This window comes from Puntigrus tetrazona, chromosome 1 (assembly GCF_018831695.1).
Source record: "Puntigrus tetrazona isolate hp1 chromosome 1, ASM1883169v1, whole genome shotgun sequence".
In the NCBI taxonomy this organism is placed as follows: Eukaryota; Metazoa; Chordata; class Actinopteri; order Cypriniformes; family Cyprinidae; genus Puntigrus; species Puntigrus tetrazona.
The window spans coordinates 11,230,390-11,256,700 of NC_056699.1; the positions used below are offsets into that span (position 1 = coordinate 11,230,390).

At 36.9% G+C, this 26,311-nt stretch overlaps 1 protein-coding gene and 1 pseudogene across 3 annotated transcripts in view; both read right to left on the reverse strand.

Annotated features, from left to right (window-relative positions):
- LOC122347688 overlaps nucleotides 1-2,230 on the reverse strand; it is a 31,536-nt pseudogene extending 29,306 nt beyond the window's left edge.
- Nucleotides 2,231-11,641: 9,411 nt separating this feature from the next.
- Nucleotides 11,642-26,311, reverse strand: part of klhl5 (kelch-like family member 5) — a 51,018-nt gene continuing 36,348 nt past the window's right edge. For all 3 annotated transcript variants that reach the window (XM_043240909.1, XM_043240917.1, XM_043240903.1), the window contains exons 6-11: nucleotides 22,533-22,719; nucleotides 20,426-20,650; nucleotides 19,566-19,728; nucleotides 19,234-19,446; nucleotides 15,988-16,159; nucleotides 11,642-15,474 (exon numbers count right to left, since the gene is read on the reverse strand). In XM_043240909.1, the coding sequence (XP_043096844.1) occupies nucleotides 15,418-15,474; nucleotides 15,988-16,159; nucleotides 19,234-19,446; nucleotides 19,566-19,728; nucleotides 20,426-20,650; nucleotides 22,533-22,719 (1,017 nt within the window). In that variant the 3' untranslated portion in view covers nucleotides 11,642-15,417. The remainder of the gene's footprint in view (nucleotides 15,475-15,987; nucleotides 16,160-19,233; nucleotides 19,447-19,565; nucleotides 19,729-20,425; nucleotides 20,651-22,532; nucleotides 22,720-26,311) is intronic.

Below are 26,311 nucleotides of genomic sequence, written 5' to 3' on the forward strand. Positions count from 1 at the left end.
ATGATACAGATTTTAAATACCAAGATAGTAACATATCAAATTGCATTTGATTCACTGACCTCTTAAAATGTGTAGGTTTATCAGTGTCGTTATGCATCGCGTAAGCACGTGTACATTTGATTCGTTTGATTGTCGTGGATTAAAATTTAATAGAGGATTAAAACTGTCGTTCCAAATGAATGAAAGCATGAATCACATGTTCCCCTGGCGACCCAGAGACGCTCGTGCGGCAGGAGCGGTCGGCGCAAAGGCGCACGGGAACTGAGAGTCGGGAGCGCGTGAACTTGACGTCGGAACACGAACACGCGAGCGGGACAAACTTGAGCGCGCGGACACTCGCCTCGCTTTTTCCATAAACTTCCCTGCGTCCCAGATGTCCGCGCTCCCGACGCACGTTTAATGAGCGCCTTGGAAAAATGTCAAGATCCACAATGTGGGTCAAAGCTTAATTAAATCGAGTCCGCTGTTTTTCTAACGAGTCTATATGAGTCACGTTTTCCAGTACTTATGTGCTAATATTCGGATTTTAGACAGGTTTCCTGTTCGCGTGTTATTTTTCCGCCCTGTGATTGACAGGACGAGAAACTCAATCCCATGGCACATCATACTGATGTGGACAGATGAATGCCAAAATAAACTGCCATATATCCGGCGCAGCACGTCAATCAAAATCCAACGAACGTGTTCATTTTCCCTAATAGGACCAAGCATCCTCTCTGTGTTCAGATCTCTGTGTAGACAATCTCACAGGATGAAACAGCAAAAGAGAGGGAAGACCCAAAGCACAGCTGCTGACAGGTACACAGATATGGAGTCCCCAAAATAATTCATTTAACTCGTTCGCCACTGAATGTTTGTATAGTATATTATAGAACAGTATATATGTATATATATCTACTGACCATATAAAATATCAGTTACATATAATAAAAATCAGTTTTTATGTACACATGGAGGATCACAAGACTGAACCTCAGGGTTCACTGATGGTCCTTGCATTACCTTCTGTGGGGTTCAAACCTGCAACCTTTCACTGACCAGCTCAGGCTTTCTGCGCAGCACCACCTAAAACAGCTTTCCGAAAACTAAATACCCTAGAAGTTGCTGTTTTGCAAATAAAACAGGCTATATTCCTTTGTCAGGCATGGTTTAAAAGTCACTCGGATGTGTTGGAGATGCAAAATGTGAAATGTGAAATGTAGCTACCGTAAACGTAAATGTACAACCCGCATCATATTCTACAATGTATTAAATTATGACTTATCTTTGCAATGGCACTTAAGTTCATTTTAAAACAGAAGCAGCGGTGTAAATTTGTGATGCTCACTGAAAACATGATGCCCACTGTCCATAATTCATAATACCAGGTGTGTTTAGAAGTTAGATGTTAAGTAAATGTCATTAATTGGTACTGTGGATTTCTCATTATACTGTAACGTGAACATGCGCAGTGCAGTGCTAACAAATCAATTTGATAAACAATTTTCTAGCCGGTATTCCTGTTTATTTTAATGGTACTTTTCCAAAAAAGTCCTGCGTAAAAACACGCACGCGATTAAAGTTTAAAGTGCGACTTGGTTGTATTTGAAACTATTTTTAAGTATTTTATCGTTAAAGGGAAGCGCTGGTGCACGGATTTCGACGCAACACCTGCGATGCGTTTTCAAGGAAACACAAAACGTGTCCGCGCATCAGACGCTCGCGCGCTCTGCTCTCTGACTCCAGCCTGTCGGCGTTGTCTTTTAGCGCGTCCTCTTGTCTTCGCTCCTCAAACGCGAGATTTCAGCAGTTAATGCGAAAACTCTGCAACGCGCGCGCACAAAACTCACCTGCGTTCCGAAGTTTCTTGTTCCTGTAGACGGAGAAAATCACCAGCAGGTTTCCCAAAATATCCACCACTATAGTGAATATGAGGAAACACCCGAGAGTAGTAGTGACCCAGGGCGGCCGGTGAAGCGCTTGCTCGCTAGGGTCCAGTGCAGAGCTGTTCAGAGAACTCCCATTCATAAACATTGTATATCTTCATGAAACTTTTCTCAATCAACAAAATAAACCGTGCAGTTCGGGCGGCGCGCGTCTCTCCGGTAGGATGTCATCTCTTCGCGAGGTCTGGGTGAGTTGCGCGCCCCGGACAACTTTCCTCGGCTCTCTCGTCGGGGCTTTCGTGTGTCGGGGTCTGCACTTTTATGGCTATGTGTGCGCCCATCACAGTGTTGCTACATGACATCCACGGGCAACTTCAAAGCTCCTGTGAACGCGCGAATAACTGCAGCGTTGCGTGTGTTGCCACCCTGCGGTCGTCGTCGGGAACGTTACCTTCATTCAACCGTATCAGTTCGACACCCCTTTTCATCCATTCATTCATTATTATGTATCTGAACTAGAAGTTTTAATTCAGTTTTCGCAGCTTCATTCAGAAAAAAAACGTATGATATTGGATCCGTAGAAGAAACAATACAATTGAAAATCAAACATTGCATTAAATTCTTCAAAAACACTGCCAGTGTTTACTCTTATTTTACCCCCTTGTTTGCCTCTGTATTTTGGCCAGTCTGCGCATTTTGGCTTGTACTTCTGTAATGGTGCTTTAAGAAACCTACCTGCAAAGCTGCTTGAAAAAGTGCACCGAGGCCGAAAGCCGCTTTAAACGCAAAGGGTGGTCAGACCAAATGTTGATTCGATTTAGTTAATAGATAAATCAAATCTATTTATGGCATTATTTTTGACAGCATCCTCGTTTTACGGCATTTTCACACAAGTGCCTCAAACTTTTTGCGGCACCGTAGCTTTGCAGGTAGCTTTCTCCTAGAGACGTTGCCTCAGCTCTTCTGGATTTAGAGCTTCTCAGTTTGTTCTGTTTCTTCACTCTGGATAACGACCAGATCAGAGCACTGGCTGTTGTCAGACTCCTTTTGCAAACCAAAATCTCATATGTTGTAATCCTTTTAGCTACCACTGTACGTCTAATTATACTGAGAGCGTCCAACAGTGTTTATATTGTGTATGAATATTTACATCGGTGTACTTTAATTTAAAGGTATTTCAAGTATACTGTCTTCAGAATAAATAAAATAAATATTTGAGTAAATAAAATGTGCTCGTTAACTCATGATGTATTGAATACATTTTCCATGTCCAGGCCTGAGGGTAAAGTTAACATCTGCATAAAATAATACTAGAAGTGCACTGGACAGTGGTGGGGTGAGAGCTAGAGGCGGAGGATTTTATGACGGCCCTCATACAGTCTCATCCCCTTTTGTTACTGTAACCTAAATACTTAAAATGTCTCAAGGAGAGCAGGCTGTCTCCTCGCCTTCGGTTCAAAAACTTGAGCTTGTGAAGTCCCATCAGCACTCTACCCCCAGCAGAACTCAGATTCATCCACTGTTCAAGCAGCCTGTCAGCCTCCAGCCATTACGATGCAATTTTAATGCAGTGCTGCGCTGCTAATGGCTCCAGTCGCAAAAGCAGTTAATTACGGTGTCTCTCTCTCTCTCTTTTGCTCTGTCTCTCTTCCAACTGTCAGGTGGTCCGAAGGGAGACTTAACCGTGAAAGATTTTTACATTTACAATGAAAAGACTAGGCATTAAATTCATGCTATTTGCTCCAGTTTTGCAGTGCAGGAGCTGTTCCTGTGGATGGAAAGTGAAGGTGAGGAGAGATAAAATGTTTTTGGCCAGGGTCAAACAAATTAATATTAAGCATAAAAGCTATTTATTAATAATTGCTGTGTGAAACGGGCTAATTCATATTTACGAAAAGTTCAGATAGAATTTCCACTAAAAATTTAATTTTTCCCAGGACCAAAAGACACACTAATATAGCTAATGTAATAATAATTAATGTGATAATCTCAGCATCTTAGCTTATTGCTTGGTAAAGCCGTGTGATTTTTGTAAAGAGCAATATTTTAATTAACTCTAATGCTGTTTTTTTTTATGAATATCCGTCTTATTTTAATCTCAATAACATGCCATGTGGAAGCCAGCAAGACAACTCTAAAGCCTTCACCCACCTGTCACATCCACAGGACACCATCACCCATTTGTGTGTGCGTGTGTGACTCCAGGAGTCCTAAATCACAACCACATTAATAAATAATGACATACCTTATGCTCCAAACCACAAGACAATAAAATAATCTGATCCTGGCTTCACTGTAGATTAAACATGAGCTTCAAGTTCACATGTGCAAACATGTGAGTCAGTGTTTTTATATCAGTAATCAGGAGCTGCTGATGTTGACCTTTCTTTGACCTCCAGTTTAGTTCTGTTTTTTTGTACACTAAACTTTGCCATCTACTGGTGAATGACTGGCATAAGAATGCTAATGTGTGTGTGTGTGTGTGTGTGTGTGTGTGTGTGTGTGTGTGTGTGTGTGTGTGTGTTTGTATACATACTAAACATATACTGTGTACAACATAAATGATAACGAGATTAAAAGGTGATAATTACAAAAATACATTTTTTCCACATTGAGATAGAATGATAGTTTTTTTTTTCCTCTGTTTCCAGCTGCGCTTGATGTTTTGATCTGGCGTTAATAAATATGAAGCAATAGCGCCCTCTGCTGTTTATTACACTATGGTGCATCTGCATCTTCAGGGGAAAAATGTATGTAATAGATGTCAGGGAGAGGTTGAAAAGAAAACAAGAGAACGTTGTACAGCCTCTTTGCAGATCTGAAGTAGTAATAATAAAGCAAGTAATAATAATAACAGGATTACAGTTTTTTTCACCTATTTTTTTACACATTAATCCAAGAACTGCACACACAAAATGCAAAATGCCTTAATATTAATGTAATTTGTTTTTCATTTTGTGTCACATAGAGAATTGTGTGTTGTGTTGAGCAAAAGTGTTTTATGAAATTAAAAAATGAGTCAAAGGCCAAGAATGAGTGTATGGTTTGGCAGATTTGGTATGCGTTTCTGGTATTTGGGTTTAAAGTTTCAGAAACGGTGTGACAAGTAAATGTTCTGTGTCTAAATATTTCTTTTTTCTTTTGAGAAGAAAAGAAAACAGAAGTAAAAATAAATAAATTAGCGTTGTCAAATGATTCAAGGTTAATCACGATTAATCTCATTCAAAATAAAAGTTTTGTTTACATATGTATGTGTACTGTGTAAATGTAACGGAAGCAGGAGGTGAGTAAAACGCTAACCATTTTCATTGTGCACAGAGACAACAGTGCTGACTTTACAGTGCTGTTGATTAGCATGCTGATGGGATGCAGGTGTGACTGATTATTACTCAGGGGAGAGTGATCGCCCGCACTCCTCTTCCTCTCGGCACCGGCCCGTCAGGATGAGCAGAGTGGGTCTAAGATGGCATCTCGGGAAAGCCATGACCGCTCTTCAGGACCATAAACCTCCCAATCCACCAAGTACTGACCACCACTCAAATCTCCTCTTCAGTGACCAACGGTTCTTCAGCTGGACCAGGCTTTGAGGAGTGACGCGTGAAATGTGGGGTGGGTTCTGTACTGAGGTGGGAGCTGGTGTTTGTAGGTGACTGAAGTAATCTGTTCTAGGATGGTGAAGGGGCCAACAAATATGGTGGACAAAGATGGTACCCCAAGGAGAGACTGACGGTCATACCTAGAAGGGTAAAAAAAGACATTCCAAACTCTAGATATGAACTGAAGTCCCCGATCTGATACAATATCTTCTGGGATTCCATAGAATCTAAACACCTGGTTAAACAACAGTTTGGCAGTTTCCATGGCATTTGGCAGACCTTTGAGAGGTAAGAGACAACAGAACTTGGAAAATCGTCCAACAATGACTAGAATGCAGGTCTTACCTTCTTATGGGGGCAGATCAGTGATAAAATCCTCTCCAAGATGTGACCATGAGCCAAAGAGGTGTGAGGAGAATGGATGATGGGGCTACACTTTGAAAGGGGTACAAACTGGAGTAGGAGCAGGCTCTGAAGTAACTAGGGCAGAAACCCGCTGAATGGGATTGACAAAGAGCTTCTCTGGAAAAACATTCGCTGGTTCTTCAGAACTTTCCTTACTGGAGTGGAGATAATAAGTGGAGTGGGCATAATAAACAGGGATGCTAACTGATTGTTTCTCCAGGGGACTTTCTATAGAGGTAGAGTTGATTGAAAGACTTTGAGGTATTGCCAACTGAAGTTCTGGAAAACAAGTTTGTCCCCACATTAAGACTTCCCCTGTCTTCCAAGAGAGGACAGGGTTGTGCTGTACCAACCATGGGCACCCTAGGATGACATCCGCGGTGGAACCCTCCAGAACTAGAAATTGAATTTCCTCTGTGTGAAACTGTCCGATTTGCAACTGCAACAGTCTAACACTGCTTTAAACATTCCTTATACTTAATGGTTTATACCAGACTGAACCTGGTAGATGGTTTCAGTGGCAGTGGTTTGTAGACACAGGGCTGCATCTTCATATACAATGGCTGAATGACACTTGGGAGGACATAGTGGGGCATATAAAAATTAAATGCCCACTCCTACCACAATATAAAGAAAGCCTACTCAGCCTAGTCTGCCGCACAGCTGGGGACAGATGTCCACTCTCAATCTGCATGGGATCTGGGGGTGGTTCCAGAGGGCTGGTGATCTCTGGAGGGGAGTAGCAGTGCTCACGGCACCTTGTGAACAGGAATGTATGTGAGAAGCACAACGGACGGAGCGTTGAATAAACTGTTCCAACCCACATGAATCATCATAATTAGGTAATTGTAGTTGAAGTCTGGGCTCTAAGCCTTGTCGGTGAGTCACCAGATTGCTTATACCGCTGGTGCGAGAGTATGAAATGTCAGTGAATATTGCTGAATATTTCTATACCTTGAGTCAGGTGATCCGCTCTACCGCTGAGACATCTCCATCCGTATGGCCAAACACCTCTTCAAAATGGGCGACAAAGATGATAACTGAGCATGCAGCGGGTCCAGCTTGAGTTCAAATCGTCTCCGCCCATTGCAGAGCTGCACCTAATAACAGTGATATGCCATAAGCAATTTTTGACTGCTCAGAAGGATATAATGCGGGGATCACGAGGGAGGTAGTATTTGATCGCTGTGACTGGGTGGTGGATGAGCCTGGCAGATCTGTGACAGTAAATGTACTATGTATGTATAAATACACACACATTCATGCATATATTTTTTAGAAAAATTATTTTATATATATTATATATGGTTATTTTTTATATTGACTATATGAATATAAAAATATAATATAAAAATTGTAAATACATGCAAATATTTTCAATATATATACTGTATGTGTGTATACATAATAAATATACACAGAACACACATATATGTTATGCAAACAAAACATTGGAATGTGATTAATCGCGATTTAATCCTTTGACAACACTTAAATAAATAAATACTGTTCTTGTAGTAGGAACTGCTGACTGGTTCCATCATCTACAGTATGTGAAAAATTCTTGAGTCATGAATAGTCCATTCTTACCCTGTCATTTCTGACCTTCAGCATCTCCACTGCCCACAGATCATCTGCTCCGCTACACAAACACTTGTGTGTTTCCACGAACCTCCAGATAAAATTATGCAGGTCACGTCTCAAGTACAAAATTTCAAAAAGAACTGAATTTACCTGGATTTTTAATCACAGAAATTCTTTATCATGACTTCAAGAAAGCGATTTATATGTGACATTCCTGACAATTTCACGTAAATGCAAAGGTTTCACATATACCTTTTCCATTAGCTATGCATATGCCTTGGAGAGACCTATGGAGAAAGCATATAAATTAAGCCTGCAGACATCTAAGAAGAGTCATAGACATGCCTTTGAAGTATTTTTCATGTACATTCGCCATATTTCTTTAGAGATCTCCGAGCTTCTGCTGGAAGTTAATGAGAGTCAGTTCCTGTGAAGTCATTCAAACTCATATCATATACAGAAAAGCAGCGCTGAGGAGCTGTGTATGCAGACTTTTGAAGGCAGTGAAGCACTACATCAGACAGCAGTGTTGAATGGCCGGTGTTTTAACAAAATAATATTTCATAAGACTGACAGACAGATACATGTAGACCTTCAGATTAGTGCCTGACATAGACTAAACCACATTACATGACATTGACAAGGTGTTTTATTAAAGGCATATGCTTGGAAATCGATTTATTTAATGTTTTAAAGTCTGCATTCATTATTTGTAGCATGCCAGCAACCCAATCGCAAGCGTTTTGTTACTTTCAATATAACAAAAAATTGTTTTTTTGAATTAAAAACAATAAAGGCAGTGGCTATTCACACCAAGTGCAAGTAGCAATGGATTCTATTTACACTCATTTGAAAATAGCAGCATTATTTAGCGATGCTACGTACACTAAGTGCAAATAGCATTTTCTGCTATTTATACTACTTATTACAAATGACAATTATCTGCACCTCAGTATTGAAGTACATCATAAAACAGAATGCAACTTATTGAGTTTAAATGTTAATATACAAATTATTAAATAGATGCTATGGTTAACACCACTACTGGGACAATAAAAGCCCTCCCTACACCTACACTAACCCTATCCAAAATCGAAAATAAATGCATTTCTGATGTGATTTGAAATTTAAAAAGGGAGAAACAAAACATCAGAAGGCGCATTGGAACCCAGGTCGATCGCGTCAAAATGAGACGATGTTTTGTGAGAGAAAAAAAACATTATAAAGCATTGAAACACAACGCTTGTTTATATGTGCGTACTGAACGAGTTCTTATTCTTGTGCTTTCCTGTATGCCAACAAAACATAATGGCTGTCCTAATGGTCTGTCAGACAGCCAGACTGATCAGTACGCTGAATTCAGAGTCCTCAGACTTGAAGCACACGGGAGGTGAGAACCTTCTTCAGTATTTCATTAACAGTATTCATGGATGAGCCACGGTATTTCAAGGGAACTTTGTGACAGGAGGTGAACGATTGCCCTGTCAGCCATGCGCAGCATTAATATTTGTCTTTGTGAAGTAGCACTGCAGTCTAAGTACTTCAGTCAGGGACATTTTCTTCTCTCTACGGGTGATGGTATATAAGATGGTATATAAGAATACGGTGGTGATGTATTGTAAAGGTGACTGAAAAACAAGTTCTGAGACTACAGGGGTTTATTAAAAATGTAAATAAAATCATTTTTTAATCATTTTTTAAATATCCGTGAAATAAAGACATCTTAAAATCACAAGAAATGATATTGTGCCATCTAACTGGCTAAGTCATTTATCATTTTATGACTGTTGTTCTACCTCGTGTCATGTTTTGGTATTTTTGTCAACCCTGTCTCTGACACAAGCATTACTAGATCCAATCATTTTATTAGAACTATGTGGAAATAGCATGTTAGTCTCTCTTTTCACTGGAATTGTTTAAAATCTTTTATATTTTTATATGTCATTCGGATGACAAGAATATCCTAATTTTGGAGGGCGAATACATTTTAGTCAAGAAAAATATATATTTAATATAAAATATAAGAGAGACATTAAAAACTAGGATTTATACAAAATGATAATACAGTTAAAGTTGCAATGGAAAAACCTAGAAGGTTGTATCAAATATAATTAAAAAAAATAAAATAAATAAATTTCCGACAGTAACAGGATTGACGTCATAGTCACATGAGAGGAAACACATTCTGCACCTATTAGTTTGCACAATACTGTACAGTTCTACAATTCTAAACTGAATTCTATTGTTTTGCACTAATTTAGCATCATTGTCTATTTATTTTACATCAGTTGATTGTAGATTTATCATATTGCATTTCTAAAAGATCTAATGTTTTAAGTGTATTGTAATTAGATCATTTGCTTGTCTGTTTCCCTTTGCCAAACTTCAAATACCGACTTGGTTCAGTTATTAGTTATCATTTATTGACAATGACTTATGGGAGGAAATGAGTTTTCCTGGGCCTGATCATTCTATCCTGGTCATGTACAAATTATTTTTGATGTAAATATTGATTTTAGTAATAAGTAATAAGTAATAAAATCATCAAAATGGAACATTACAGAGGAGTAAGAGAAACATGCTTGTGTTTTAAGTGTTCGAGAGATTAAGTAACCTCTTAGAAGTGATGTCACTTCAATTAGCATTATATTACAATAGTTTTTTGATGAGGGTAACATGGATGACTTGAGCTTATATCATTTTGCAAATTAAAAGAAAATCTGAAAAGGAAAATCATATGAGGCAACAGGCCAAAAATGTTACCCTTATCAGTATATATGCTGTTTAAATTATTATAAACAATATTTAATTGACTTTTTCATGTAGCCTAGTACTGATTGAAAGCATACATAGCATCATTATGTTTTTTTAATCGCAAATACATTTGTTATTAAATCCATGCTTTATTTGGAGCTTTTTCAGCATTACATAACTTACCAGTTGATCGTCTGCAGTGATTGGATGCCGTCTGAAAGAGATTTCAAGCTGATAAAAATGTGTCACAACTCTGGTCCATGAATTCATGTCTTGTGAAGAAAAAAGCTGTTTTTTTTTTCAGAAATAAGCAAAAAGTTACTGATGTGTAATCTACCTATGTGTAATATATTCAGGGGATGAAAATTAATATTGTTCATTGACCACTAGGGGGCAGTAAAACACCCTGTAAAATTTCAAATGTATTCATTCGATCGTGTACTGTAACGTTTAAAAAAATGATAAGACAGACACACAACCTAAATAAATCAAGAACGATATTACACTGACGTGAGCCACTATAACAGCTTAATATTCAAATGAACAAAAAATAACCCTTCAGTATCGGGACAAATTCTCACTATTAAATAGTTGCTTATTAGCAGGTCGGTAACACTTTGACTGTTCTCGGTATGCCTGCTTATAAAACACATATTCTGCACCCCTAATCCTATCAATACATAAACAACCTTACTAATAATAAACAAGTCATAGTTTGTTAATAGCTAAAACTGAACATTTATATAAAAAAATGAAAAATGTGACCAAAACAAAAAGACATGGTCTTAGGCCTTGAGATTAATCTAAGATACCATAATTCCATCTTCATATATATATATATATATATATATATATATATATATATATATATATATATATATATATATATATATATATATATATATATATAAATAGCTATGTGTTCTGCATTGAGCTGAGACTTGTTATACCACTTGCATATTGCTGATTTTAATTGCTTTCATTTTACTCAGTCGCTTTGGATAAAAGCATCCCCCAGACGACTAAACATAAATATTAAATATATTTAGCTTTAGTTCTAATAATGATAATATCAGAATTTTGGGGTGAACTATCCCTTTAAGTCATCCTGAAGTAAAATGACTGCACTGAGGGCAATGAGGGATGAATGAATCATTGATGAAGCTGCATCGTTGACCTAGAGTTCATCTCATCCTTAACTTCTTTCTGGCACTGGTCACAGAGAGATACATGAGGTCATGACCTCTGGAACAGCGCGGTCAGACGTTTGTCAGACCCAATAGTGAGGCTGCCCACCTCTTCCTGTCAGGTCTGATTTAGTTCTGCACCTGAATCACAGTGATAACTAATGGACCATTGAGCCATTGCCCAGAAGACCTGCTGCTGGCTCACAAGGTTTGTTGATGCACTATACTAAAGCACTAACACAAGCCAAAAGACATTCTTTTACAGTTTAATAACCAAAAATAGTCATAAATCAAACAATGCACCGTGAAATGTACTGCATAAGAAAAACAATTGCATGGACAGCAATTCATATTACAATAAAAAACCGCATGCCTCCCATCATCATACAGGTAGCAAGCTCTTGACAAGCGAGAGATGCATCCATGATCAAACTACAACATATACATAACAATATGCAACAATATGCATAACATTTAAGAGAGATTCCTCCTGAGATCACTCACATTTCACTGACACAGCTTCCAGCAATTATATAAAAGATGACAAATATATATAAAAATACACAGAACAGTAGTGAATTCAGTGATAATGTTGCACAATTAGATGTAATTCAGTCCCATAAATATATAATATTCCGATACTGTATGTTTGTGAGGGTGTGTAGCCAGATTACGATTCAAATCAAAGTTATTATTTCACAATGGAATTAAATGGGGTCATTTTTACAAATTGTTTACATTTTTCTATCATAAGATTCAATTTAACATTGTAAAGAGTATATATATATATGTGCTGCACTGTACATTTCATTTGTGATTTTTTTTTCTTTGATACTTTGAGTATCTTCTCATGATATACTGTACATTTCCAATATAGTATGGTACCCAAAGCAAATGAAGCAAATCTGCGGATTAGCCAATTTGAAAATGTATTCACCATTTTCAAAAAATGACAGAGGACAGGCTCTGCTTTAGCTAAATATAGTGAAGATGATAATGAAGATGTGGAAACCTTTCAATAACAGAACATAAGCGGATCATGACACTTGACACTTTAAATGTGCAATAATATATAAATAACACTAATCATTTGTTTTTTTCATGAAATATTATTGTTTGTCCCTCATAAACCAAACAATGCAATCCTTCCTCTGAAAATCTTTAATGTGCTATTTATGTTAATCCCATAAATCTCTTAGCTGCATGATGATGAAATATAAAATGAGCATGATGGCAAAAATAGACACTACAGCAATAACGGTTTTACAGTTTAAAAGAATAAAGGAATCTAGTGTGAATATTCTATTGTAAACAGTGCTCTCTTGTTCTATATTTTCTACTTTTAATAACTCTGATCTCATTGTTCCATCGTTTCTTTCCGCTTCTTTTCATATGCTAATCTGTGCACTTCTCTTTCTTCATTTAAAACACTGAAATGAATCTTGGGATTTACAAAACTAGATCAAAATACCAAAAGTGCTTTCTCTGACTTCTGAAGCTGCACTTTGTACTCGGCATGGGGTTTAAGTGTGTGCCACTGAAACACAAACGCACACACAAAACATGACACTTTTCTCTAGGACAAAGACACAAGTGGTGCACAAGATATACTGTATACACACGCGCGTACACACCCGACAAAAAAAGAAAAGGAGGAGAGAAAAAGGAAGAAAAAATGAAAAGGAACAAATACCCTGAGTGGAAATCAGATATAGTTGTGCAAAATGAACTGAAGAGATCCACAGAGCTGGTTTAAAACTCTTAAAATTCTCTACTAATCTGTACCTAACGGGAGAAAAAAATCTCGCCATCAAAGAAAACACTCCGGGTATACTGCAAAAAATGATTTACTTAAATCAATATTTTTGTGTGTTTGATCAAGATGAATGTGCTTGTTTTTGTTTTTTTTTTAAACCCATAAGCAAATAGTTTTCATTGTTCATTGAACATTTTTTTCTGAATTGGTGTGTAAAGTTATTGTCTCTCTAAAAAAACAAAACAAAAAAAAATTAGTTTATATGTTGACTTCAGCATGAAAAATTAGCATATCGCCCACCCACCAAATCTGATTTTGATTGAAAATCTTAATTCATTCTTTGACACTAGGGGCCACTTTTGAAGCGTTAAATGCTCAAAAACACTTTTAATTGAAAAAGTTGTCGAACGAATCATTTGGGAGTAATTTAGCAAATAAGATAAAAATAAATGCATATTATAAGAAAATTAAAGTGTTTTTTGACCTTTTGTGCACGGCAAAAAATATGAACGATGAGATGGCTTTGTGGTGTAATGCTATATTCAAACAAATCCGTTCTGATGAAGAAACAAACTCGTGTAGCTTACTCATCAGGCCTGGGGGTGAGCACATTTTCAGCACATTTTTATATATTAGAATGTTTAAAAATTGTATTTTTAATATTATTGTAACACAAAATAATAATAAATAATTACAAAATAATAAAAAATTGTTAAATGTCGTACAATAATGCTCCAAACCTCCAAACGATTTCTGTAAACCGAATGTTCATGATTCATGCTGATGAACTGATATTCATGTATAGTACATTTTTCCATGTATCCGCAGTTCATAAAAGAGAGATAGAATTTGTAACGCAAATCTAAATTGTGGTTAATTGGGTCTTTCTGCCTTTGTTCTGCTCCCCAGCTGAATTTATTTCCACTAAATGGACAGTGACCCAGAATCCAGCTGTTATCGTGAAGATGAATCACGGTGCAAAAATAGAAATACTATAAATAAAACATTGTGTAAGCCATGAGGAAAACCCCACAATAACCATTATTTACAATGATCTTCTTTAATCTTTCGCTAAAGCTTTCCTTTACGCAGCAGGGAACAGAATCTCAGTTTGTGTGGTTAACTTCCTCCACTGAGCACTGGGATGCATTTCTTAATTCAAAAAATAGAAAGAATGATTCAGAGTTCTGAATATGCATTAGACCTTGTTGTGATGTTCTTTCTCTGAGCTTGAAGCGAGTCGGGGAATAAGGGCACAGAATAATGAAGGATTGTGTTACTCCCTTGTAGGTATAATTACAATATTCCCATGCAATATTGCTGATATGCTCTGACTGTGTTTGGGCAGGTAAATAAAATATAAAGACACGCACGCTTAGGATGGGCTGTTAATGTCAAAATGAATTCCACTCTCAGCACGCAGCCCGATTTCAATCTCTTGTCTTTCTTCCCAATTTTGGTCCTTCCATCCGTAGCTTCTAACCACATTCCTCTCTCTTATCTTTTCTCCATTCTGTTTGCCTGTCTAATATAGACAAATTTGCTAGATTGTCGCAGAAGCTGCTCGCTGATCAGTACCAATTGATCAAATCTCTCTTTTTTTTTGTTTACAGTTCCCTTAAAAGAAAAAAATGCATGAAGATGAAAATCTCATCAAGAACCACTGTCACTTTACAGCTAAAACATTAATAATAATGCTTGATTTTAAATTAGACGGAAGGAAATACACACACGTGCACACTTTTCTGGTTCTCTCTTCAGCACTCTAGTTCTCCCTAGAGATACTTTACTGCACTACGGCTATTCTTAGACAACAGGCCATCTCTACAGAGAAATTTTGGCTGTGCACTTTATAGTTATAATAGACTTTGAATATTACACATCCACACACACACACACACACACACACACGTATATATATATGGTGTGAATGAAGAGTGAGAGTGAAACATGGAACATAGAGGAATATATAGATTGACAGACAAATGGATGGACATAGACATTAAATTGAATAAACCCTGTGCATCAGAGACACACAAGAGGAAGTCTTGCTCTTGATGTGCACAACTATAAAATAAACTGCTGTAATAGATAAATACATACTAGAAGGCATAAAGGAAGACCTCAATTGAGTTTTCAGCTGTATGTCAGCGATTTTCTCTGCTCTGGTCAGCAGATGCTCAGATCTGTCTGGAGACACTACAGCCAGAGCACTGGAGGCTTGCACTGTAAGACGGTCACCATGGAGATGATTGACAGCAGGAGGCATTTCAAAGCTTCACTGCAACCACACAAGCCCCGGCTCGACCTAAACACAACGGCGCCACCTAGAAAAAAAAAAAACACAAATCCCAATTAGAAAGAACGGATACGGCGTCGGCGGCAGTGCATTTATGGTATTGATGCTCTCGATGATCAATCAATTTTCCCTCCGTCAACACACACGCTGCTTTATTGCTCTTTCTGCCGCTCGCGTACACAAACATACATCGTTACCCACACACATCCCGAGGCTTGTTTTTTTTTTTACAAACGAAACAATATGAACTATCAGCATGTGGGCGAAGGAAACGTCGCCTAAAAACATAACGAGAAATGAAGCCCTTGAGAAATCAGCCGGTTGCCATAGCGAGGTAATAACAGACGCCGTGATGCAGAGAAGAGCTGTGCCTCTGTCAAAATGATGGAGGCCCTGCATTTACATAATGAACAAACAGCACCGTAAACAAGCGGCACCATGAGGAACGAGGCGGAATCATACCGTAACGAAAAAAACAGAGCTGTTATTTGCACATGCGACCCCAAGGGAAGAAAATCAGGCGAGAACTGTACGTGTTTACCTGTGTCCACTCATTGGTTTGGGGGTCGTAAGCTTCCACAGTGTTTAGATACACCTGACCATCATAACCACCGATGGCATAAAGACGGTCCCCCAGAAGACACACCCCCACAGCGTCTCTGCTGAGGCTCATTGGAGCTACTGCTGTCCACATGTCCGTCTTTGGGTCATACCTGAAAGAAGACGGAAAGTCAGTCACGCTGATTTACAAATATGTATTACATTTACATTCCACTAGACCCTCGCAAGTGTCATATAAATGGGCTTTTCTGACAACAAGCGCAAATAAAAATGACACATGAATCCATTGTTATTCATAAATCATAGATTTAAATACCCTAACAAATCACTCATGGGTGTGGAGACATCTTCAAATTGGGTCGTTTGGCTTCACGCAGATGGCGTTCCAGATGTGGTGTCATTTTCACCACACACCCAATAAAGTTGTATCAAAAGTTACCGTATAGTGCTAGTCAAGAGCATGAAAAATGTGATGTGTTATCAAAACAAAATCAACGTATTTTTACTGTGTCATTTATGAATAGACTGAAACAATTATCACTTTATGCTAAACATAAAATAGTAATACACAAAATGCTAGTTTTAAAATTAGCCACAGCAGACTGTTTAATTCTATAAATGTCACAAATTATTAATTATTTGCACCAAAGAAGTGTCATTTTATTTTTTTCAAATTAATTACATTAAATTAAATTAAATTTAGTTAGTTAAATGCTGATAAATATTGTTCATACACTACCAAAAGTTTGGTTTTAGATTTATTTATTTATTTTTTTAAATTTACAATACATTTTTTATTGAGCAAAAATACATTAAATTGATTAAAAAAAAAAGTGACATTAAAAATCTTAACATCAGTACAAAATTTCTCTTCTTTCCAGTCCAACATACTTTGGAATAGAAAGAAGATCATTCTTTGAAAAATAAAGGATAGTAATGGATGCTGAAAATTCAGCTTTGCGATTTTACTATAATTCAATTCTTACTGTATCTTTAATCAGTCATGGTTCCAAAATAATTACAAAATCTGTAATTACTAAAACTGTGCAGTTAAACACACATGTTAGACATTCAGGTAGGAAATGTGCATCTTTGTCTCTGTTCTGTCAGAAGTGAAAGACCTGCCAAGCAAACGTTGACTGGCAGTGACTGAGAGCAGTCTAAGTGCAGGATATGTTCAGCAGACAGACAGCTCTTTTAAACAAAGATCCAAGAGACAGACAGAGAGACAGACAGACAAGAGAAGATGATGAGCATGAGTCAGTCACACTAAAATCCAAATACATTTCAAAACATGACCAAGTGGAAATCACACTCAGAGGCCTAGTAACCACCTGGAAAAAACGATCCCAGTTGGCTGAGGTTAACTAAATGCACTTACAACACCAAGCAGCTCATAAAATCAAAATGTCGTGGAGCAAACTGTTCCTTTGCTCAGAGAAAAGCTTTTATCTCTTCATTCATTTAGAAACTCGCTAAGATAAAAAAAGTCTTTCTTCACAATGTCATGCATAAAACAAAAGTGGGATTTTACCTATGCTTCTGTTCAAATGGAATCTCAAAATTTTTCATTAAAACAAGCTCCATCGTCGTGTGGTGCTCAGATGGTGTGATGAAGGAATAATTGGCACTTCCCACACGAGCGTCGCTCACCACGAAGCCTCTGCTGCCCAAATTCAATAGACTCAAACACGTAACACGCTGGCACATTTCAGAAGTGCAACTTAAACAACATGGTCAATTACTAAAATGTGTCAAATACTAGTCTGGTGGAAATCTGGCTCACTCTGCTCTATTAGAAACACTGCAATAAAGCAAACTTCAAGCATTATTTTCCCCAATTACGGATTTTTAAAAGTGACTTTTCGTGCAGCGTGTAACACAGCTCCATGCAGTGTGTAAAGCATCCTTCAAAGTCATCCTTTAAATCTGAAATTGCACTGTGTGTAAAGTTGTCTCTCGAAAGAAAGAGTTGACTCTGAGTTATTGAAACAAGTCATTTTTAAAACATTTTCATGTTGATGTCAAAAAGAAACATTAGCATATTGTCCGCCCACTTCTTGGGTAATTTTTTGCCACTAAGTGCCGTTTTTGGAGCATTAAAATCTCACAAACATAGGTTTAAATGAAATCGACAGCGTTTTTTGACCTTGCATGCATGCCAACCCTGTTGTTTAGGACTCCCAAAATATTTCATATTCTGCCGTTTTTAAAATCATAAATTCAACATGTAACAAGTAATAATAAATCCAAATTTCCTCCACCTTCCCACAAGACTGCAAGTTAAGTATGTTTTTTGTCAGTGTGTATTTTGATCAGTGGAACGTAGCTGTGCCAAAAATGGGTGGTTTTATGACACACGCTCAATAAATGACAGACAAAAAAAAAAAGAATCTACAGAGACCATATGGCACTAAATGTCAGAAAACTAGTGTACATCCACTGACTCACTCTCAGCTGTGAAACAATAAGGGGAAGAACCTCACACCCTTCATTAACCTGCACTGCAAGTCTGTACAGCCTTCACTGAGTCAGTTTCTCTTAAAAGACTCATCTGTACCACTTTGATACAAACACAATTGTTCTTGGATTCCAGTACTGTCTTCTTGATGTTCTCCTTGGGCTTTCAGACCTAACCATAGCATATGACTACATTTATTGACGTATACTGGCATTTCCTATTTACACAAGCTTAGAACATTTGTGTCTTTCTGGTAAATCATGTATATTGCGGTAAATCAGCAGCAGACTTTCTGGTGGGTTGTGACCCAAAAATAGGTCTCAAGTCTGTGACTTACAAAGAAATTGTGCGCAGAATAGATTTTAAGAATTTTAAGTTGTCCTTGCTAAAAGTATTTTACTATTATAATAACAATAAACAATGTATCCAAGTGACCCTAAGCCAAATATAACCATATAACCAAGTACATGTAGTTTAATATTATTACTCAGTACTTAAATGTATAATTACACTATAACAAGGACACCTTAAAATAAAGTGCAACCAAAAATAATATAATATTAAAAATACTTACAATACAATTACTGTAAAAGTAACTAAAATATTACAGTTGATAGCCTAGATCCTTTTTTAAAAGAGCAAGCTTTTATTTTGGCAAAAAAACTACAGGAAGCCATTTAAAGCTTCTACTTTGTTCACAACAATAAGGCTTGTGCCCTTAAAAGTTGATCACGTTCTTCTACTTTTTGATTTCTGTCCTCTTACCTTTCGACACAGTCTGACAGTCGAGATGCTAAGCTTGAAGCTGGGGCATCATGGCCACCGATAGCATACAGGAAACCATTCCACGTCGCTACACCAACACCACCTCTGCGTTTAGACATGGGAGCACAGCTGCTCCATTTGTTGGTGTGAGGATCAAAACACTCCACTGATTTCAGACATGAACTTCCATCACGACCGCCCACAGCATACAGCCTTAAAAAAAAGAGACAGAAAGGGAGAACAGTATAGATTAAACAGACAAACAGCATTTTAACACGGCAGATGTGTAGTGTGATTAGTTAGAAGAACAGATTTATGCTGTCAATGCTTACTTGCTGTTTAACACTGCAACTCCCACAGTGCTTCGAGGTGTTGCCATGGAAGCAACAAAACTCCACTGGCGAGCTTGAGGGTCCCAGCGCTCCACCGTGCTCAGATAACTCCAACCGTCATGACCTCCCACTGCATACATGGGGCCTTCTAACACTGCAACGCCTACAAACATACACACAAATGATCAGAGATCACACAAAAGCCTTCGTGTGTCTTTTGAAGATTCTATAAGTATAATATGCTTAAAAAAAATTGTGTGGGGCTTTATGGTTTCTGTGATGTGGAAACATGGATGGAAGAGTAAAATCCAGTCATAGAATATAGTGTGGAATGTTATTAAATCAATAAATAGACAAGTGTATTTAAAAAAAACCAAAAAATATGTTTTTGTGCGAATGCATAAAAGTTTTATCAAATACACACATAAAACAAAAGTCTTCATTACAGCTTGTCAAAATAAAAGTCTGCTTTAACTTGAAGAAATGATGACAGAAATATCAGAAATAGAATGTTTGACATATTTATATAAAATTAACAGGATCCAGAATCCAAAATTACAACAAACAAAAACAGAATTAAGGGCTCCAAATAAAGAGTTTTGTTGTAAAATCAGATAAAAATCATGTTTTTATTGTGTTTTATCTTGTTAGTTGTTTTTTTAGTTATTTTTGAACCTAATCAAAATAACCCAACTGCAGTTTGGTTGAGATTTATTGTAATGCAAAGTTGAAAAAACATGATTTGAAAATTGTTAATTTCATCAAATTTTAATCAAATGAACTCTTCAAATATTGTGTGAAGCAATTAATGAGAATTATTATGAATAGTTAAATGAGAATGTTCTAATGTTATTCCTCACCCAGGCCGTGTCTGTGCGTGGACATGGGGGGCATGACGCTCCAGCTCTTGCTGCGGGGGTTGTAACACTCCACTGTGTTGAGAGTTTTGAGGCCATCTCGACCCCCAACCACATACAGGCGGTCATCAAGAACCGCCACGCCAAACTGCAGCCTTCTCCCGCTCATTACAGCCACCTGCCGCCATGTGTCCCTCCGTAAACAGTACTGCTCAATGCTAGTGGCCCCTTTAAAAACAATTACAATCAGATTTGAAAAACGACTACTGTATACATAAGTGAGGTTCACCTGTAAGCCACACCATCACAGATGTACACAAATGCATTAATGCTATAAATGAAAAAAAAAAAAAAAAAAAAAAAAAAGGCAAAATACATTGCAAGATCATACAAATCTGCAAAGATAAAAATACATTCATGAACAAAAATAATCCACTATATGAAAAAAAAAAATATTAATATAAAAAATCTCAAGGCTGTTTAGGCATTCTGGGTACATATAAAGAGACGCATTCAAAAGCCAAACCTGTTTTTAAGATAACTATCATCTAACAAATAACAGGAAGCATAAAGCCCTATGGGCCAAACTGTGGAAGGTAACAGAAATCTCTGTGATTTCTTCTAGTATTTCAGTTAATTGCTGAGCAAGAATGGGTAAGATTAGGGAAGCTACAGAAATTCTTCAAAATACCTTGTATATCTATACAATATAAATATAAATATATCATAAACATATAAATGTATTACCATACATAAAATATTTATATATCAAAGTTTATATTGTATAATTATGTACTCTGCAGTTTCATAGCCTGCAAAGTTACAGTTGATTTTTAAATACTTTTAATACTTTTAAATACTTTTACTTCCGATTCAAGTCTGTAATGCTGCAATTAATCTCAGCAAGGTGGTTTGGTTCATGCCTTGGAACTCAATAAGAAATATTATAAAGTCACGAACACGAATGAAACGAATTGGTCTGTCACCATGGCTCTCTGTACACCAGTCAATATAAACTGTGAATCACATGAATCATCTATATATTTCACCATTAACACAACACCGCTCTGAATTCAGTCAATACCATTCACTTTCAGCCTCACTGAACATACAGTAATGCATAATTCAGGCCTTCCTACTCCGTACCGCCGCTCTCTATACGCAGAGTACGCAGACTGCGCATGGCACCAGTTCTCAGGGGAGCACTATCCCAGTTGCTCAAAACAAAAACTAAAAAAATCCATTCTATATAGAAACTAAGATATACGTAAATAAAAAAACGATATATAACCTATATAATTACAAACAATGCATTTCATTATGAACACAGTAGGCTTGATGTGTGTGAATGATTAATAATAATAATGGACACCTAGAAAAATTAAAAAAGCCGGAGGTGAAGTCCGTGAATCAGTTTCAAGTTCATAATAATCCTGAAAAAGTTTTTTGACTGTTGACTTTAGTAATGTGTTTTAATGTCAATAATAATTTCACCAACAACAACACCACATCTGACTTAATATTCTAGTTTGCATAACTTAAAATGTATTATATAAAAAAACACAAGGCAATAATGATTGGTTAATAATAATAATAATAATAATAATAATAATAATAATAATAATATAGTTGTAACTGAACTGAATAACCCCAGTACCTGAATAACCCTTAAAATACATAAAGATACACAACTGACATTATTACATATGCCTGATAATTGCTGTCACACTTTCAGAATGATCAGATCTTTGTTTAGTAGGCTAATAACCATTTAATAAAAATATACCCTTTTTTACAATAAAAATGCCAAAGCCTCTTTAATTTGTTCAACAAAAGATTTCTTCACAAGCTTTACCAAAATTAACCACGGTTTTATCATAGTAAATCTGCTCAATTTTATTTTGCGTGATTTCTGAATGCTTGAGACCACAAAATCAAATCGGACAACTGTATTGATAAAATCATATACCCATAGGTAACTGGTGCTACAATTGTAATTTACAAATAATACACTCACGGTTACCTTGTTACCAACCCACATACTTTTAAAGCGCAAAAGCTAAGAAATACAGAACTTTAGAAGCAACAAAAAAGGATATGAAAGGAATACCTTTTGTGGCATCCATGCCACCCACGGCAAAAAGTGCCCCTACAGTGGCCTTGCGTGGACGTGTCCTTGGGCTCTGGAGAAGCGGCCTTCTCTCTGGCAGCAAATGATACTTCATGGCCTCCATCACCAGCCGCTGACACTCCACACTGTCCCTCAGCAATGGATTCGCCTCCATATCAGCTAAAAACTGCATTAAGAACAGGCAATAACCATATGAGCCAACAGCACCAAAAATTACACATTATGAAATCAATATGTTTAACGGAGGGAATATTTCCCTGCTAGTCTGTTTGCTTACAATTATTTATACTTATGCATTATGCATGTAGAATAATGTTTTTCTGTACACTGTGTGTTGATTCGATCAGTACTGAAATTGTTATAGATTATTTTCATTATCAATGATTATTAATTTTATTGACTGGTTGAAATACTAAATGAAACTGCGAAATTAATGACCGCCCAAAAAAAACTGCCAAAAAAAACTGGCAAAACAAACCCATGCCCCAAACTCACAAAAGCTTCCCCATACAAATGATGCAAATGTACTTTTTAAAACTTGGTTTACTTATTTTTTCTGTCAGCAGGATAAACTGTTATAGAATACACTTCCGCTCACTTCAGGGCACCTTCATGTTTACCATAAATGCACTGCAGTTCTACTGCTTTTCTAAAATCTGAAATCACCTCAGTCATGGTGTCATAAAGACCAAAGAGCTGCTTGCCAACTTCAAGAAGATTAGCTTTAAGATTAGCTAAAAGCTTTGAACCTTTCAAACAGGAAGGGTATTTGTAAGAGAGGTGACTTAGACTCTAGCCAAAACACTGACAGGTCGCAGAATCATTTGTCTGAAATGAACAAACCAGTCCAGTCATTAACAATCTCATCATGGATTTGACATCTGCAAGGGAGAGGCAAGGAGAAAACTGGAAAACTGCCATTGTTCAGGATATTGTCAGAATCCACATGACCAAACTAGAATATTCTGGAAGAAATTTCAGTCTAATGAAGTTTTCTTTTGAGGTCTGTTTGGCAGAAACCAAATAAAGCTCTACACACAGTATACCTGCCAGCAAGCGAGGTGGTGGTGGGAACATCGTACACTAGTGTTGCCCTCAGCAGGGGGAACTGACAAGGTTTGGCATTAAGAACAATACAAAAAGAGCTAAGTAGATGCACATTATTGAGGCCATTTTGCAGCCAGTTTATGGAGGAGACTAATTTTCCATCAGGACAATGGTCCAAAGCACACAACAAAAGCTATGAAAAAAAAATCAGGCTTAAATCCATTTTAACATCTGTGGTATGACCTAAAAACCGAAGTTCAGGAACTAGGAACATTTGCTAAATTATAGACAGGCAAAGAAAAGACTAAAAAGAGCTAAAATATACTTAAGAAAAATGTAGGTAAATGCAGGTATTTTATGTTGATGAGTGGATAAAAAAATGTATGCTTTCAGATAACCATTCTACATTTACACTAACAATTAGGGTTTGACCAATTATCAGTGCCGATATTAATCACTTTTAGGATTATTGGTATCGGTCCTTTTATTTCAAAGCATTTAAAGAAAGTTTTAGTGAGAGGCCTGGTTAGTCAATTTTTTTTTTATTAATTTCCATGTTTACATCAGAAATATTGGTTTAAAATACCTGTTATCGGTCTACTCAATCTGTAATAATCGGTATCTGCAATGAAAAACACATATCATTAACCCCTACTAACAGTCCTAAATTTGTAATTGATACGTAGGTTCCTTTCCTTGACCAATAAACAAATAACACTAAATATTATTACAATGTGCAATGACTTAAAATGTAATTATCCCAGAAGCAAAGTTGAAATACTCCAGCCTACAGTGTCACACAATTTTACAGAAATCATCTTTATATGCTGATTTGGCACTCAACAAACATTTCTTATTATTATCAGTGTTGTCCTGCTTGATGTTTTTGCGGAAAGCATGATAAATTAATAAGCACATTCCACACAATTCATGATTATTCCCTAACCTTCAGATTTCTGAAGAAGGAAAGAACTCGAGGGGGGGGAACACTCTTCGTGTTTTTGTAAATGTACATTCTTTCGAGCTTACTGCTGGGCACACACAACCTGAAAACAAATCGCATTTTTCAGATTTCCAATAACATAATTTCTGACAGGAAATCTTTAATGGTACAGCTGCAAAGAGCTACATAGTAAACTGGGTTCCAAACCAAACCCTTGCCCTCATCCACCTAAAGACACACTTTGATAACCTGACAGCAGTGAATCCTTCCCGGCTCCTCAGACCTTGAGGAGAGGACTCGGGGGACGCAATGAAGAGAGGAAACAAGCTTCTGATGAAACTTCTGACAAAAGGTCCTACCTACATTCCTTTTTTTAAAGGAGGGAATCCCAGCGAGAGACAGAGCTAGTGTCCCTCTGGGCCTCTAACAGAATGCAGAGACTCATATATAGGTTACTACTCCTGAGCAAACAAGCCTTTAAGAAGCTAAAACAGCCACACACACACACAACCTGTTTCCTGCTACAACTTCGATGAAACTCTAAATCATTACCACCTCATACATAAACATCACACGGGACCTTCTTTATTCTATCTCTCTTCTTGTCTCTCTTTTTCCCATAATCCTCTTCAAATGACACCTCTTGTGGCCCTGTTAACGAGTCCTCGTTCGTCACATTCATCCTCTCATCTACCCTGTTTATATCCTCTCTCGGCTGGCTAGTAAATTGAGTAGGTTTTAATTAGAGGGGTATCTTGGATAGCCACAGTAATAACGGGATAATGTATTCTGCTGCAGTGCTATAGCCCCATTGAGACACTCTGTAAGATCTCACGCAGACATACCCAGAGTCCAAAATTAGTTTCTCGTCACACCTGCCAATGGCGAGTAAAAATTGAGTGCTTTTCACAATACAAGTGACTTTAAAGCAGCTTTACAAGAACTCAAAGTAATGCAGCGCCAGATTTACTAAAAGCGTGTGCCAGCTTCAACCCTCTTCTGCCTGCTAAAAAAACTACTGTCGGGATTTACTATAGACGAACAGTGAAAAATTTGCAATGAATCTGCTTGGACGTTTATTGGACCTCACTTTATTGCATATTTGCAATTTTAGGAGTGTCCCTTAGATGTAAAATGTGAGGAGAGAATTTAAATGAATCAACAACATGATTCACTAAGTTTTGCGGTACTCAGTTTACTGGTACTTGTGCGTTATTGAACACATTTTGTGCTTGACATGGCAGCGATTGCTGCTGCCAGAAAAAGGCACTGCAGAGAACAGAGAAGGGAGAGAATTCTTTCCACTTGTATTAATTTATTTGGAATGTCAAAGGAATACATTATCCGAACATACTGACCCTACAATGATTTGAGTTATTCTTGGTTGAACGCATTATTCATTATGGAAATACCACATATGTGGCACCACAAAAAGTTCTGGAGAAAAAAATCATTAGAAGACAAATTAAGTTGACAGTTTGTACGTTTTTATTTCAATCAAGCAAAGGTTAGAACGGGGTACTACTCAAATTCATAGGCCAATGGAGTCACATTTGTGTCAAATAAAATTTAGCACATTTTTTTTTTGTTTTATTGATTAAGAAATGCAGTTGTTTTGCTTGTCCATTTTAAATAAATACTTAACACGAAAATAAAAAATGTAAAAATCTGAAATCTGATAATTTAACAGATTTTTTTGCTACATTAATGGTTTATTTAAATTTTATTTTATTTATTTATTTTTAAAAATAAATTACATGCATAGTTA